Raw genomic sequence first — 12,790 nt, 5'->3', positions numbered from 1 at the left:
TGTTTACAATCCCTTCAAAGAAATGTTTGAGTGCTTTTTTATATGGAGAAAAGTCCTTTCTTTACCTTTTCGCTGTAGTGGAAAATAAGGCAGACATCATTAGAAATAAAACATAGGTTCTGAGTAGGTGACCATTATACTAAACCACTGAACACATTTTTTTGTATGTGTTGAGTTTTGCCTTATTTGAAAGGTTCTGGAAAGCCTTCTATTATGTACTGGCTAATTCATTTAGAACAGATATAAGGTAGTGCTTAGAGTTCTTTCAATAAGAGGCTAGGCTCTAGGTCTAGGATAAATTTTTTCATCTCTACTGTTAAACCTGATACTTTTTACATAAATATAATTTGATATAATACTCAATTGATTATTTGTGTTTCAGGAATTTATAATAGGGAAATCATTTTGTTGTATTATTTTAGGAATGCTCTTTTAAGAAAATTTGTTTCACTTCTGAATGGTTCCACTGACATTTTCTTCTAGGAGGTAGAATTAGCAAAACTTAAGAGGCTTAATATGAACTGCAAACATCCAAGCTCTGACATCTAATTCCTAAATTTTACACTGAAGAAAAAAAATACCCCAAATCATTTTGTAGCTATCATTTTCTCATCTGTTCTTTTTATTTTATAGGGAAAATACCAGTTCTTAACATACACTTTGCCTGAATGGCAGGGGAATTATAGCAGAGGGTTCTTAAAGGAGAATCAGCAGCATGGCAAAATTAAAGATTTAAAATTTTTTGTGTAGTCATCAATCTAGCATTAACTACTTTCCTCTGCTTCCTACAGAATGAATATTTAAAAGAAAAAATAATTTAAAATCCAGGCTTAATAAATTATTATAAGAAATAATTTAACTGAAAAGAAAATGGAAACATAGAAACTTCTAAAGATTTTCTTTAGGTTATAAAGTAAAATTAATGGTAATGAAGAAATTAAAATCCATATTCCCAGAATACTGTTTTTTTCTCTTAATCTTAGTAAATAGGTTCAATGGCATTAATATACTATGGAGGGAAACGGAGAACAAACAAATCTAAAGGAGAACAAGATACTTTTGAAACAATCATTTCATAGAACACTACTGTTACTTATGGTCATTTTTTGCTTACATATCAGAAAAAAATGTTTTTGATACTCAAAAATAATATACCTTGGGAAAACTGACAACATTTACACACACTTTTAAAAAACAAATTTAAATACCTGTTTTAGTCTTTCATTCTCTTCCATGAATTTTTTCGCAGCCTCATTAGTATTTTCTGCTTGAGTTTTGAGGACTCCTTTGTTTGACAGTTCTTTAGCCAATTGAGTAATAAGGGTAACCAGACGTCTCAACACTCTAAACAACAACAGTAACAACAAATCAAAGTATTTATTGTATAACTAATCATTAGAAACTGTGATTGAAAATAAACAGTCACTGTCAAATGATTTCCCTTTAGGTACAGGTATGGTGGAGGGAGATAATGTTTAGAAAGGACATCCGTTTGTTTGTTTCTATTTTTTTAAATCTAAGCCTTCCTGTCAAAATCTAAGCCTATGTCTCGTTCCTTTGGAATCTTTGTTATAAGACTAGCATTTGGAGAATAAGTTCAGCAGTACTTGTTAATTAATTATCCTCTCTTTTTAGAGGCCTTTGGCCAGAAGGAAGAGAAACATAATTTTAGAGAGTGTGGTAGGGACAGTAAGAAGTCATTTTTGTTTTTTTGGTCCACCACTACCCCTTTCTCAGCATCTGCTATTTAAAGAGCATTGTGCGAGGCTGGCCAAGCTTAAAAACTGCTCATTCACATCGGTTTATGGGTAACTTCCATTGTTAGAAATAGAAATTCGTATCTTCAAATATTCATTCAATGGGTATTTCCTTGGCTAAGTGTTAGGAATTGCTAAGTGTTGAACACTGTGCTGGGTACTGGGGACACAGAAGGAAATGAGATTAAAGTCTTTCAGGAGTTTAGTTTCTGGTTGGAGAGACAAAGAATTAAATCAGTATTTAATTGCAACCTTGAATGATACTAAAATACACACACACACACACACACACACACACACACAGATACATTTGGTGGAAACATACAACGGAGATCCCTACTTTGGGAGGGGGGAAGTGATGGTCACAAAAGGATTCTCTGTGAAAAGGGCTGAAGGATAAGTACAAAGTTATCCAGGAAAAGAGGGGAATGTTTTGGCAGATGTTAAAGCAAGTGTGAAGACCCTGAAGTAGGAAGGAGTTAGCTACACAAAAGGAACTCAATAAAGATTCCTTGCAAGAATGAAGGTGTGAGCAGTGAAGCTCAGTGTGGGTAGACTGTGGTGTAAATGTCAGAGAACAGTATGAGAACAGGCTCCAGAGAGAAGCAGGGGCCACAGCATGCAAGACCTTGTGGACCTATCAAACCTAGAAGGCATAATGACAATTATGTTATTTGGGTATATCATCTGCATTCTTTTATGAAGATGTCAGTATACCAAACAATATAGAAAAAAAACTATAGGATAGGTAGGAAAAACAAGGAATGGAAACGTAACTCATGTTGTAAAATTGTGCTTTTTAAAAAACTTACAGCCAAAAAAATAATGAAAATCCAGAAATGTAAAGATTTCTTTGAGACCTAAAAAGTTTCATCTGTGCATGTTCATAGGCTCCAGGTCTGGTGGTTAAGCCTTTTTCAATGGCAGGTATAGAGGAGTATTTCCTTACTTCTCTCACGGCATCTATTACAGAAGAAAACATTGATTTTGGCTTTTAATAACATAAAATTATTATTAAAGTGGAAAGCAGTTTTAGAACTGAACTTTTAAAAAATGGACTTCTGATATGAGCTCTCTTTTTGTCTTTTCCTCTACTATCTCTGGGAAGGCACCATACTCAAAAATGAGGCTCTGTAAGTGGATGCTAGTGGGCAACTTTGACTGAAACTGGAATCTTTTTTTTTTTTTTACTCTTTATCTAGGACTTATTGTCTCTTATCTCTAGCTACATTGTAAACGATTATACTTCACTTTCTACCCCTAATACACTGAGTAAAAACCAACCTACTGACAGTAGCATATAGGTCATCTCCCATTCCAATCAATTCCAAGAGACTATTCTATTTTCCTTACTGTATAAGCATTTTATTGTATCTATCATTCCTTTAATATCATCAAATTATTATAGTAATTATTAAATACTGTTAAAGTAATATTAATACATTATTATTAAAATATAATTATTAATACTAATATTAATATGACTTTACTGAGATTTCAGAAATATTTGGTTACACTGAGATTTCCACTGGCGAAGGTTAAATGAGACTTGACCCACAGGGGCATATGTTCCCCCAATGGGCACGTGGATGGCATCTGCTACTGGAAACCTCCAATGAGCTGCACTTTTGATGAATTTAATTCTGTTAAGTCTCAGGATCTATTTCTTTCCAGTGAAAAATAGAATTCAGCTTATTCATATCTATATTTAGTGCACTCTTAAGTCACTGGATTCTTTTAGGTCCTAGATAAGTTATTTGCCTTAGGTGTCTCAAAGACCAATGGGGCAAACAAGTCAGACTGCTTCTTTTACGTAGCCATCAGCATTCTTAGCAAAGAGTTACTGCCATAGCAAAGAAGATTCCAGTTAGAAAACTGAGGTCACTTAAACTATTTTATTTTTATTTTATTTAAAAAAATATTTGAGAGAGAGCATGTGCCTGAGAGCTTGTGAAAGTGAGCATAAATGGGTTGGTGGGGAGGGGCAGAGTGGGATGGGAAAGCAGACTCCCCACTGAGCAGGGAGCCCAATACTGGAGGCTTGATCCCAGGACCCATGAGATCATGACCTGAGCTGAAGGCATATACCCAACCAACTGAGCCATCCAGGTGACTCTATTTTATTTCTAATAGATGCTTCATTTGTTTGTAACTTACCCTAAAATTTACCCCTTTCGAAATGAATAATTCAGAAGCTTTTGAGTATATTCACAAAGTTGTGCAACCAACCACCAATTTCTGAATATTTTCATTAACCCCTTGGAAAGCCCCATAACCATTCCACCCTTCTTCCCCCATCTCCCAACAACCACCAATGTACTTTCTCTGTCCATGGATTTGCCTATTCTGGACATTCTACACAAAAGCAATCATTTGCTACGTGTTTTTTTGTGTGTCTGGTTTCCTTTACTTAGCATAATGTTTTCCAGGTTCATCTGTGTTGTACTTCATAGCAGTATGCCAGTTTTTTATGGCTGAATAATATTCCATTGTACAGATCTACCACATTTGCAAAACAAGAACAAACAAAAAAGTAGCACATTTGGTTTCTGAGGACGTTTGGACTGTTTTTATCTTTTGGCTATCATGACTAATGCTGCTATGAACGTTTTTTTCTCTTTGTTGTATGTTGCCAGTCTTATATAGTATTTGGTTTAATATGTTTTGGTTTCTTCTTTTTTTTTTTTAAGGATTTTATTTATTTATTCATGAGATACAAAAAGAGAGGGAGAGAGAGAGAGGCAGAGACACAGGCAGAGGGAGAAGCAGGCTCCATGCAGGGATCCCGATGCGGAACTCGATCCTGGGTCTCCAGGATCACGCCCTGGGCTAAAGGCAGGTGCTGAACCGCTGAGCCATCCAGGGATCCCCTGTTTTGGTTTAGTTTCAATTAGAGAGTTTACTTTTCTAGGTTCTTAAAATTTAAAGTCTTCTTTCATTAAATTCCAGAACAGTTTAAGCAGCATTAGTAATCTCTATTTTTTGAGAGGGGTAGAATTTCTTGAAAACCTACTTGGGAGCAGCCTGGGTGGCTCAGCGGTTTGGTGCCGCCTTCAGCCTGGAGTATGATCCTGGAGACCTGGGATCGAGTCCCACGTCGGGCTCCCTGCATAGAGCCTGCTTGTCCCTCTGCCTGTATCTCTGCCTATCTCTCTCTCTCTCTCTGTCATAAATAAATAAATAAAATCTTAAAAAAAAAAAAAAGAAAAACTATTTGGTTTTATTCTTTCTGAAGGGGATACCTTTAAAAAAACTTTCTGTAATTCTTCAATGGAAAACTGGTATGCTTAAATTTTCTATATTTACTAGAATTCATCTGATAAGTTATAGTTCTCTACAAAATTATCCATTTCATCTAGGTATTCAAATTTATTTGTATAGAGGTATATAAAAGTCTTTTTTTAAAAGATTTTATTTATTTATTCATAGAGTCAGAGAGAGAGAGAGAGAGAGAGAGAGAGAGAGAGGCAGAGACACAGGCAGAGGGAGAAGCAGGCATCATACAGAGAGCCTGATGTGGGACTCGATCCAGGGTCTCCAGGATCACGCCCCGGGCCAAAGGCAGCACTAAACTGCTGCGCCACCGGGGCTGCCCTATTAAAGTCTTTTTTATTAAAAAAAAAAGATTTTATTGGGATGCCTGGGTGGCTCAGCAGTTGAGCATCTGCCTTTGGCTCAGGACGTGATCCCGGAGTTCTGGGATTGAGTCCCTCATTGGGGTTCTGCATGCAGCCTGTTTCTCCTCCCTCTGCCTGTGTCTCTGCCTCTCTATGTCTCTCATTAATTAATAAATAAAATCTTAAAAAAAATAAAAATGAAAAAAGATTTTATTTGAGACAAGAGCAAGCACAAGCAGGGGGAGTGACAGGGGGTGTGCAAAACCTGACACAGAGCTCTATCCCAGGACCCTGAGATTATGACCTGGGCCTAAGTCAGATGCTTAACAGACTGAGCCACACAGGTGCTCTGGTCTTTTAAATTATCTTTAAAACGTTTTCTTGATCTTAATGGCTATTTCCTCTTTGACATTTCTCAGAATGCCACAATAATGTAGTAAGAGCATACCAACCTCTAGAGAACAACTAAAAAAATCTCACACAAAATAGTACTTATAGGCCAGAGAAACCACATAGTAGTATGAAGGATCATTATGCTTGCTATTTAGCTTCTTTGGCTTTTTTTTTTTTTTTAATTTTTATTTATTTATGATAGTCATACAGAGAGAGAGAAACAGGCAGAGACACAGCCAGAGGGAGAAGCAGGCTCCATGCACCGGGAGCCCGATGTGGGATTCGATCCCAGGTCTCCAGGATCGCGCCCTGGGCCAAAGGCAGGCGCCAAACCGCTGCGCCACCCAGGGATCCCATTCTTTGGCTTTTAAATGAAAATAGTATTTCTGGATTCATTATGCAGAAATGCAGAAGATTAATCAGTAATATGAAAGAAGTTTATAAATGTAAATGATCATACAAACCTACCTGGAGAATAAAATCACCTGTCTAAAAGCAGGAAAACTATGTCTGAAAAATGAAACCAGGGCGACCATATGGGCAGGGTGTGATGTATAGTCAATTTTCTAGAAACCATCTGAAGACAGCCTATTTTTTGGATCACTTGTGTAACCTTGCAAGTTCCTAAGATGCATTTCTGCTGACACTAAACACATTTCTGGGTTTCCTGCTTCCTTTCTGCCTATTCCCACCCCTTAAAACACACACATGCACACACACACATTCTGTTAGTAATGGCTCTAGGAACATTAGCACCGTGTCATGATTACCTTATTAGAGAAACAACCATCAAGAAAAATGAAATAAATTTAAAAGGAAAATACAAATGGAACTTGAGAAATCTACTAGTTTTCCATAATTTCCACCATCATCATTCTGGTGGACAAGAACACTAGACTGTGTACATTCAGTACTACATTTAAATCTTCCAACACCTGGGCAGTGTGGGTGGCTCAGCGGTTTAGTGCCACCTTCAGCCCAGGGTGTGATCCTGGAGACCCAGGATCAAGTCCTGGGTCGGGCTCTCTGCATGGAGCCTGCTTCTCCCTCTGCCTGTGTCTCTGCCTGTCTGTGTCTCTCACGAATAAATAAATAAAACTTAAAAAAAAAATCTTTCAATACCTCAGTGAAGTAGGTGTGATTACCCTATTCTGAGATGGAAACACTGAAGCTTAAAGAGTTGGTCCCTACTTGCCTTCCTTTACCATTCAAGGTCAAAGCTCCCTGCATTAACATCCATGATGTCCCTCATCTCTGAAAATTACCCACTTGGCCTAGCCAGTGGTCATGGTTCTGCTTTGTGACTCCTACCCCTGGCCATAGCTTACCAACGATTGTGTACCTGGCACTAGCTGGCTCACTTATCATTGGAACTGGGATTCAGAAATGGCTAATTGACCGTTGCATATATGTGGCTGTAGTAATGATATTTGGCAGTTATTTGGCGCCCACTTTCTGCCTTGAGAAAAGAGTATCAGGTTCCAGAGGGATAAGGAAGAATGAAGTAGACCTATGGAGTAATTCAAGGATGAGAAAACAACACTTCAGTTCCTAGGAATAGTCCCTCCCTGGAATTTGGCTTCCTTCCTTCCCTGAGCTGCTCTAAAACAATTCTGTATTTTATTATAAGTTCCCCTTTCTTGCTCAAGTGAACTTCAGTTGGTTTCTGATATATGTAACCAAAAAAACTTTGGACTACTGTTTTCCTTCTTTCTTTGGATTTGTGTCAGTTTTTCAGTAGAAAGTCTTGTGATAATTTTAGAGTTAAAAGATCACAATATTACAGGGGTGCCTGGCTGGCTCAGTCAGTAGTAGTAGTAGTGACTCTTCATCTTGGGGTCACGAGTCTGAGCCCCACGTTGGGTGTAGTACAGATTACTTAAATAAAGAAAAAAAAAGAGATCACCATAGTTTAGCCAGTAGGAGCTACAGAAATGTTTGCCTTTCCTTTTTCCAGTCTAGTTTTCTCCCTTTGTTTTGCAAATGGGTAAACCAAACTCAAAAGGCATTTAGTTTAGCTGGTGGCAGAGTTGGGACTCATTTTTCTTATTGTGATTAACTTGGTTAGTGTTACTTCTTATGGCTGGAGATATACTTGATAACAATAGCATACCACAAGACAAATACTGACATTTTGATATGAGGCATGAACACATTCACATCCTGACACAATCATACCTTCCTCATACCTTCTTGCACCAGCTGTTCCCAGTTTTATAAAAAGAAATTCATTTCAGAGGCTGGTGGTATGGAACATGGGAAACATTTTCTCATAAAACAGTGGCATATATGGTACTTATCCCAGGATGGCATCAACTTAGTTAATTAAAAACCCAGTGAATTCATTAATAAAAACACCATAGAGTTAAGCCTAATGAAAAGGGAAATCCAGTACTTACCTAGAAATAGAACAATCAATAGGATTATAATAGTAAGGAAAGCCTTGTTCCAGAAAGTTGCAATTTTACCCCAGACATTAAATGAAAAAATCTTCTGCCATCTGTAAAATAATACAATTACATTAGCTGTAAAAAAATCAAAAGATTTTGAAATGCATTGCAAATATCCAATTACCATTCTGGTTAAGTGAATGAAAAAAAATTACAGAAATTTAATTTTTATGTCGTATCAGAGAAATGGTAATTTTCTGATATGACATAATATCTCATGAAATCCAGAACAACTCTTCCAAGTTTAGTGATAATTCTGATATTATCTTCTGTCTGTTGGCTTAAACATTCTATAGCAAAAATCACTTTTAAAGTAAATATGTGTGAATTCTTATAATATGTTATATTGCTGATAGAAGTTCTCACTTTATATCTTTTTGCTAATCAGTGTAATAACACAGAAATAACAAAGACTTCTACTGGCCTAATAATCAGCAACATTTCAGGTGTAGGGGGTCTAACTGTGTACTATTTATTTTTATATAACACACCTCTAACATTTACCCCAAGTAAAATAATTTTTCCATTTTTACCGCAGATAAATATCATTGGGACATTACAAACATAAAGTACAAAGATCTTAAATAGATTGATGAATTTTTATGTATGTATATACTCATGTAATTGCCACCCATATCAAAGTGTGAACATAGAGGAAACAAAATGGGGAAAAAGACAGTTTAGACAAATTAAGGAGTATAAAGATACAGAGGTAAGAAAGCATGGATTATAAATGACAAAGAATGACAAAGCAATCCACCATACAATTGGAAAGGTAACAAACTTTGTACAATGGCATTTCATTTTATTTTACTTGTTTTTTTAGAGAGCATGTGCATGTGAGCAGGAGGGGCAGATGGAGGAGACAATCTCAAGTAGGATCCATGCCCAGGCTCAATCTAAAGACCCGGAGATCCTGGCCTGAGCCGAAATGAAGGGGTGGACTGAGCCACCAGGCGCCCCAGTACAAGGGCATTTTAAATGAATAACAGATTTATGGAGTCCAAAGCACCTAAATTAACTTCAAACACAACTTCAAAAGAAAAGTTTTACTTTAAGATTGTGGCAAATTATTAAGTTTGGAAAACAACCCCAAGTAATAACTTGAAGTTGGTGAGGAGAGGGAGATTGATGTAGATGAATGAGGTTCTTTTGCCTCTATGCTTCCAATTCCAGAGATGCTATTCAATTTTTTCATTACAAAAATTTTGTGTTTTTAGATAGAAAACGTAAGTGGTAATACCCTCATCTAAGTCCCAATGCAAATTCACATGTCAAGGGTCAGTGTAAAAGGGAACACAAAAGAGACTTCCTACAGGGAACAACTAGCAGTTTCTAGTAATACTCAGTTCAAAGGAAGAAATGATAATAGTTGTTATATTGAGTCATTTCTATACTACAGTTCTAAGCACTTTTACATATTTTAGTTCATTTAATTACCACAACCACTGTATGAGGTGGGTACTAGTATTACCTCTATTGTACAAATGGGGAAAACGGCCAGAGTTGGTAAATAATTTGCCCAAGGTCATGCAGAGTTAGGACATACATCCAGGCAGCCTGACTTCTAACTATGCATCTTTACATTATTGGGTTATATGAGTAAATAATGGCCAAATTAAATAAAGAGTGAAGCCTTTTCTTTGACGAGTATGGTAATACATAGTATAAAAGATAAAAAGATGTGGATATAAACATAAGGACATATTTTAAATGAACTGTGTGCATATATCCCATATTTTCTTATGTGTATTCGTACATGAGCATGTATATAATCAGGGTACTTATATATACATCTATTAAAGAGCTTCGTGAATTGTATAGTGAAAAATTCTATTTGGCAGGAAGAAAAAGATCCAAAATCTACAAAATATATATACGTATTTGCAAATTCTTAAGCCTTATTTATAAATCAGATGTTTATAAATAACATCTTTCCTTCTCTTGAATATAGGAGTCTCTTGTTGCAACTACTATCAGAAAGCAAACAGGGTATTATACAAATTTGAAATAAATGAACAGGATGCTCATTAGAGTAGAAAAAGCACTGGGCTCAAAGCCAGTTACCTATCTAGAGTCTGCCATGGATGAGCTAGATGACCTTAGACTATTTTCCCTATTGAATGAGTGGGTTGGATAAAATGATCTCTAATGCTCCTTGTAGTATGATTCAAAATTTTTTTTTTTCAGTAAGGAAGAAAAAAGTGATGGCATAGCTGTCAGACAAGGACAGAAATGAGTAGAATCTAGGCAGGTTAAGAAGCAAGTTCAGAGATTAAAGATCACCTGGACCCTGAGCCAGAGTAAAAACTTTCATTGAGTCTCTTCCAGTCATGGGATCTCATTTATGAGAAATTTTTTCTTACGCCATGAGCATAATAAACAAAGGTGTTGCAAAAGTTTTATTATAAGCCTATTTCACCATTCCTACTATCAACTTTCTAGATCTAAAACTGAACTCCCCAGAAATGGCAGCTACACTTGTGGTGAGCAGAGCATAACTACAGAGAAAGTGAATGAGGTACTTATACATCTGAAACTCATGCAACATCATGTGTCCACTATACTAACCACCCGCCCCACCCCGCACGGCCCCCCAATTGAGCCATAGGAGGATAGTACAGGGGGAAAGTGAGCCAATGCTTCAATGTAAATACTGAGGACTGTACTTAAAGACCTTTGAAGGGGCAGCCCGGGTGGCTCAGAGGATTGGTGCTGCCTTCAGCTCAGGGCCTGACCCAGGAGACCCGGAATCGAGTCCCACGTCGGGCTCCCTGCATGGAGCCTGCCTCTCTATGTCTATCATAAATAAATAAAATTTTAAAAAAACAAAACAAAACCCAAAAACCTTTGAAGGCCTTTACTAAGGAATTAATGGTAATGTATGGTTGTGGTGCTGAGCACTTTCCATACTCAGCGTTTTCAGCATATATTCACTGTGTGTGGGGGAGGGGGGGAGGGGCATTAATCAGTTAAATTATTAGTAAAATTAAAATTAATTAATTAGTAAAATTGGCATTAGACATTAATGCAACCATCTCTGGGTTACATAAGAACAACACTGAGAATAATTTACTGGCTTCACTTTCTACATTGTTGTTCCACTGCCTCAGTGAAACATTTCTGCACCGGGGCGTGCGGTTAACGTCCTTTATCCATTTCCCCTTTTTCTAGTTTCCTTTTCCAATTCCGGGTAATCAACACGTCTGATGACAACAGATAGTAAAAGCAGAACCAAAAAGAAAGAAAAAAAGAAAAAAAAAAGGGGGGGGGGAACCACTGCTTTACCGTCTCTGTAATCAACAGAACCCAGAAGACCTGGGGCCTCCTTCCAGGAGGGAGGGAAAGCACGTTAACGCGTCTGTACGTATACTAGGAAGGTTTGCACCCAGGGATACTTCAGTAGTGGTGGACAGTCCCTGCAACCTGTGAGTTTCCAGGGCACCTTCACACGCAGCGTCCGGAACTCCGTAGCGTCGGGGCCGTCCCCACGCCGCGGGGGGGGCGGGGCAGCCGGGGGGGGCGGGGGGGGCAGCGGGGGGCGGCCGGGGGGGGCGGCGCTCGCGGGCACGCACACCACCGAGCCACGCGGGGTTGCCTACCTCTGAGGAGGAATAAAAGGCAGACAGAAGATTAAAATAAGTCCTATTTCAGCATAAAGAAAGGTTGCGACTGCCACCCACTGCAGTGTCATTTCTTTCTCTTCACACCTAAATAAAGAAACACTCAGTTCACTTTGCCGCCGCGTGAGAACCGGGGCTGGGCGGGGGCCCGGGGGACGAGCCCGCCCGCGGCCGCCGGCCCCTCCCCTCCCCTCCCCTCCCCTCCCCTCCGCGGGGACCCGGCCGAGCCGACCCGGCGGCCTGCGCGTCGCGGCCCGCGAGCTCCCGCCGCCCTGGCGCCGCCGGCCCCTAACGCCCCCCCGCGGCCGCCCGCGCCCAGGGCCCCCGCTCCGCGAACGCGCCGCGGCTCCGGCCGGCGCCCGAGGCCCAACGGCGCAGGGAGCGGCGCGACCCCGCGACCCCGCGCGGCCCGGGCCCTCCCCGCCGCCAGGCCGTGGCTCCCGGCGCCCCGCCGGCCTTACCCCGCCTGCCGCCCGCCTGGCTCCCGGCGCAGCTCCGCGCGGCCGACGCGCGGGACGTCAGACGCCGCGGCGGGGGGGTGCGGGGGGCAAGGATGCAGCGGGGAGGGGCGCGGGGGGTGCAGGGGGAGGCGGGCAGGTGCGGCAAGGGCGCGGGGGGGCGGGCCGGGGTGCGCCCCGCCCCCGCCGGCCCCGCTCCCAGCCCGGAAGCGCGCGGCCCGCGCCCGCCGAGGTGGCCTGCGGCGCGGGGACCGGCCGCGGCTGTTTCCCAGCTGTGGACCTGGAGGGCGGCTCGGACTTCCCGGGTCTGGGGGCTCCGCGGCCGACTGCCCCGGGCCGCCGACCTTAACTTCTGATCGCGCGTGCTGCGGGTGGGAGGGGCGCGGGGCCTGCCCGGCCCTGCCCGGCCGTCGGGGGGAGCGGCTCCCGGCCCGAGCCGCGCTAGACTTCAACGGCGGGGCCCGCAGGGCCACGCGGCAGGGCGCAGCGTTC

The 12,790-nt window shown here is 40.8% G+C and overlaps 1 protein-coding gene across 3 annotated transcripts in view; it reads right to left on the bottom strand.

Moving 5' to 3' along the window:
• Nucleotides 1-12,677, bottom strand: part of BCAP29 (B cell receptor associated protein 29) — a 55,336-nt gene extending 42,659 nt beyond the window's left edge. The window contains exons 1-5 of one of the 3 annotated variants that reach the window (XM_072759963.1): nucleotides 12,643-12,677; nucleotides 11,820-11,927; nucleotides 8,167-8,267; nucleotides 2,570-2,720; nucleotides 1,209-1,344 (exon numbers count right to left, since the gene is read on the bottom strand). In XM_072759963.1, the coding sequence (XP_072616064.1) occupies nucleotides 1,209-1,344; nucleotides 2,570-2,720; nucleotides 8,167-8,267; nucleotides 11,820-11,911 (480 nt within the window). In that variant the 5' untranslated portion in view covers nucleotides 11,912-11,927; nucleotides 12,643-12,677. Of the gene's footprint in view, nucleotides 1-1,208; nucleotides 1,345-2,569; nucleotides 2,721-8,166; nucleotides 8,268-11,819; nucleotides 11,928-12,072; nucleotides 12,124-12,301; nucleotides 12,418-12,642 lie in introns of those variants that run through there. The other 2 variants (XM_072759961.1, XM_072759962.1) reach the window with 2 other exon arrangements.
• Nucleotides 12,678-12,790: the final 113 nt, after the last annotated feature.

Source organism: Vulpes vulpes, chromosome 5, assembly GCF_048418805.1.
Source record: "Vulpes vulpes isolate BD-2025 chromosome 5, VulVul3, whole genome shotgun sequence".
In the NCBI taxonomy this organism is placed as follows: domain Eukaryota; kingdom Metazoa; phylum Chordata; class Mammalia; order Carnivora; family Canidae; genus Vulpes; species Vulpes vulpes.
This window is presented reverse-complemented; position numbering and strand designations above follow the sequence as displayed.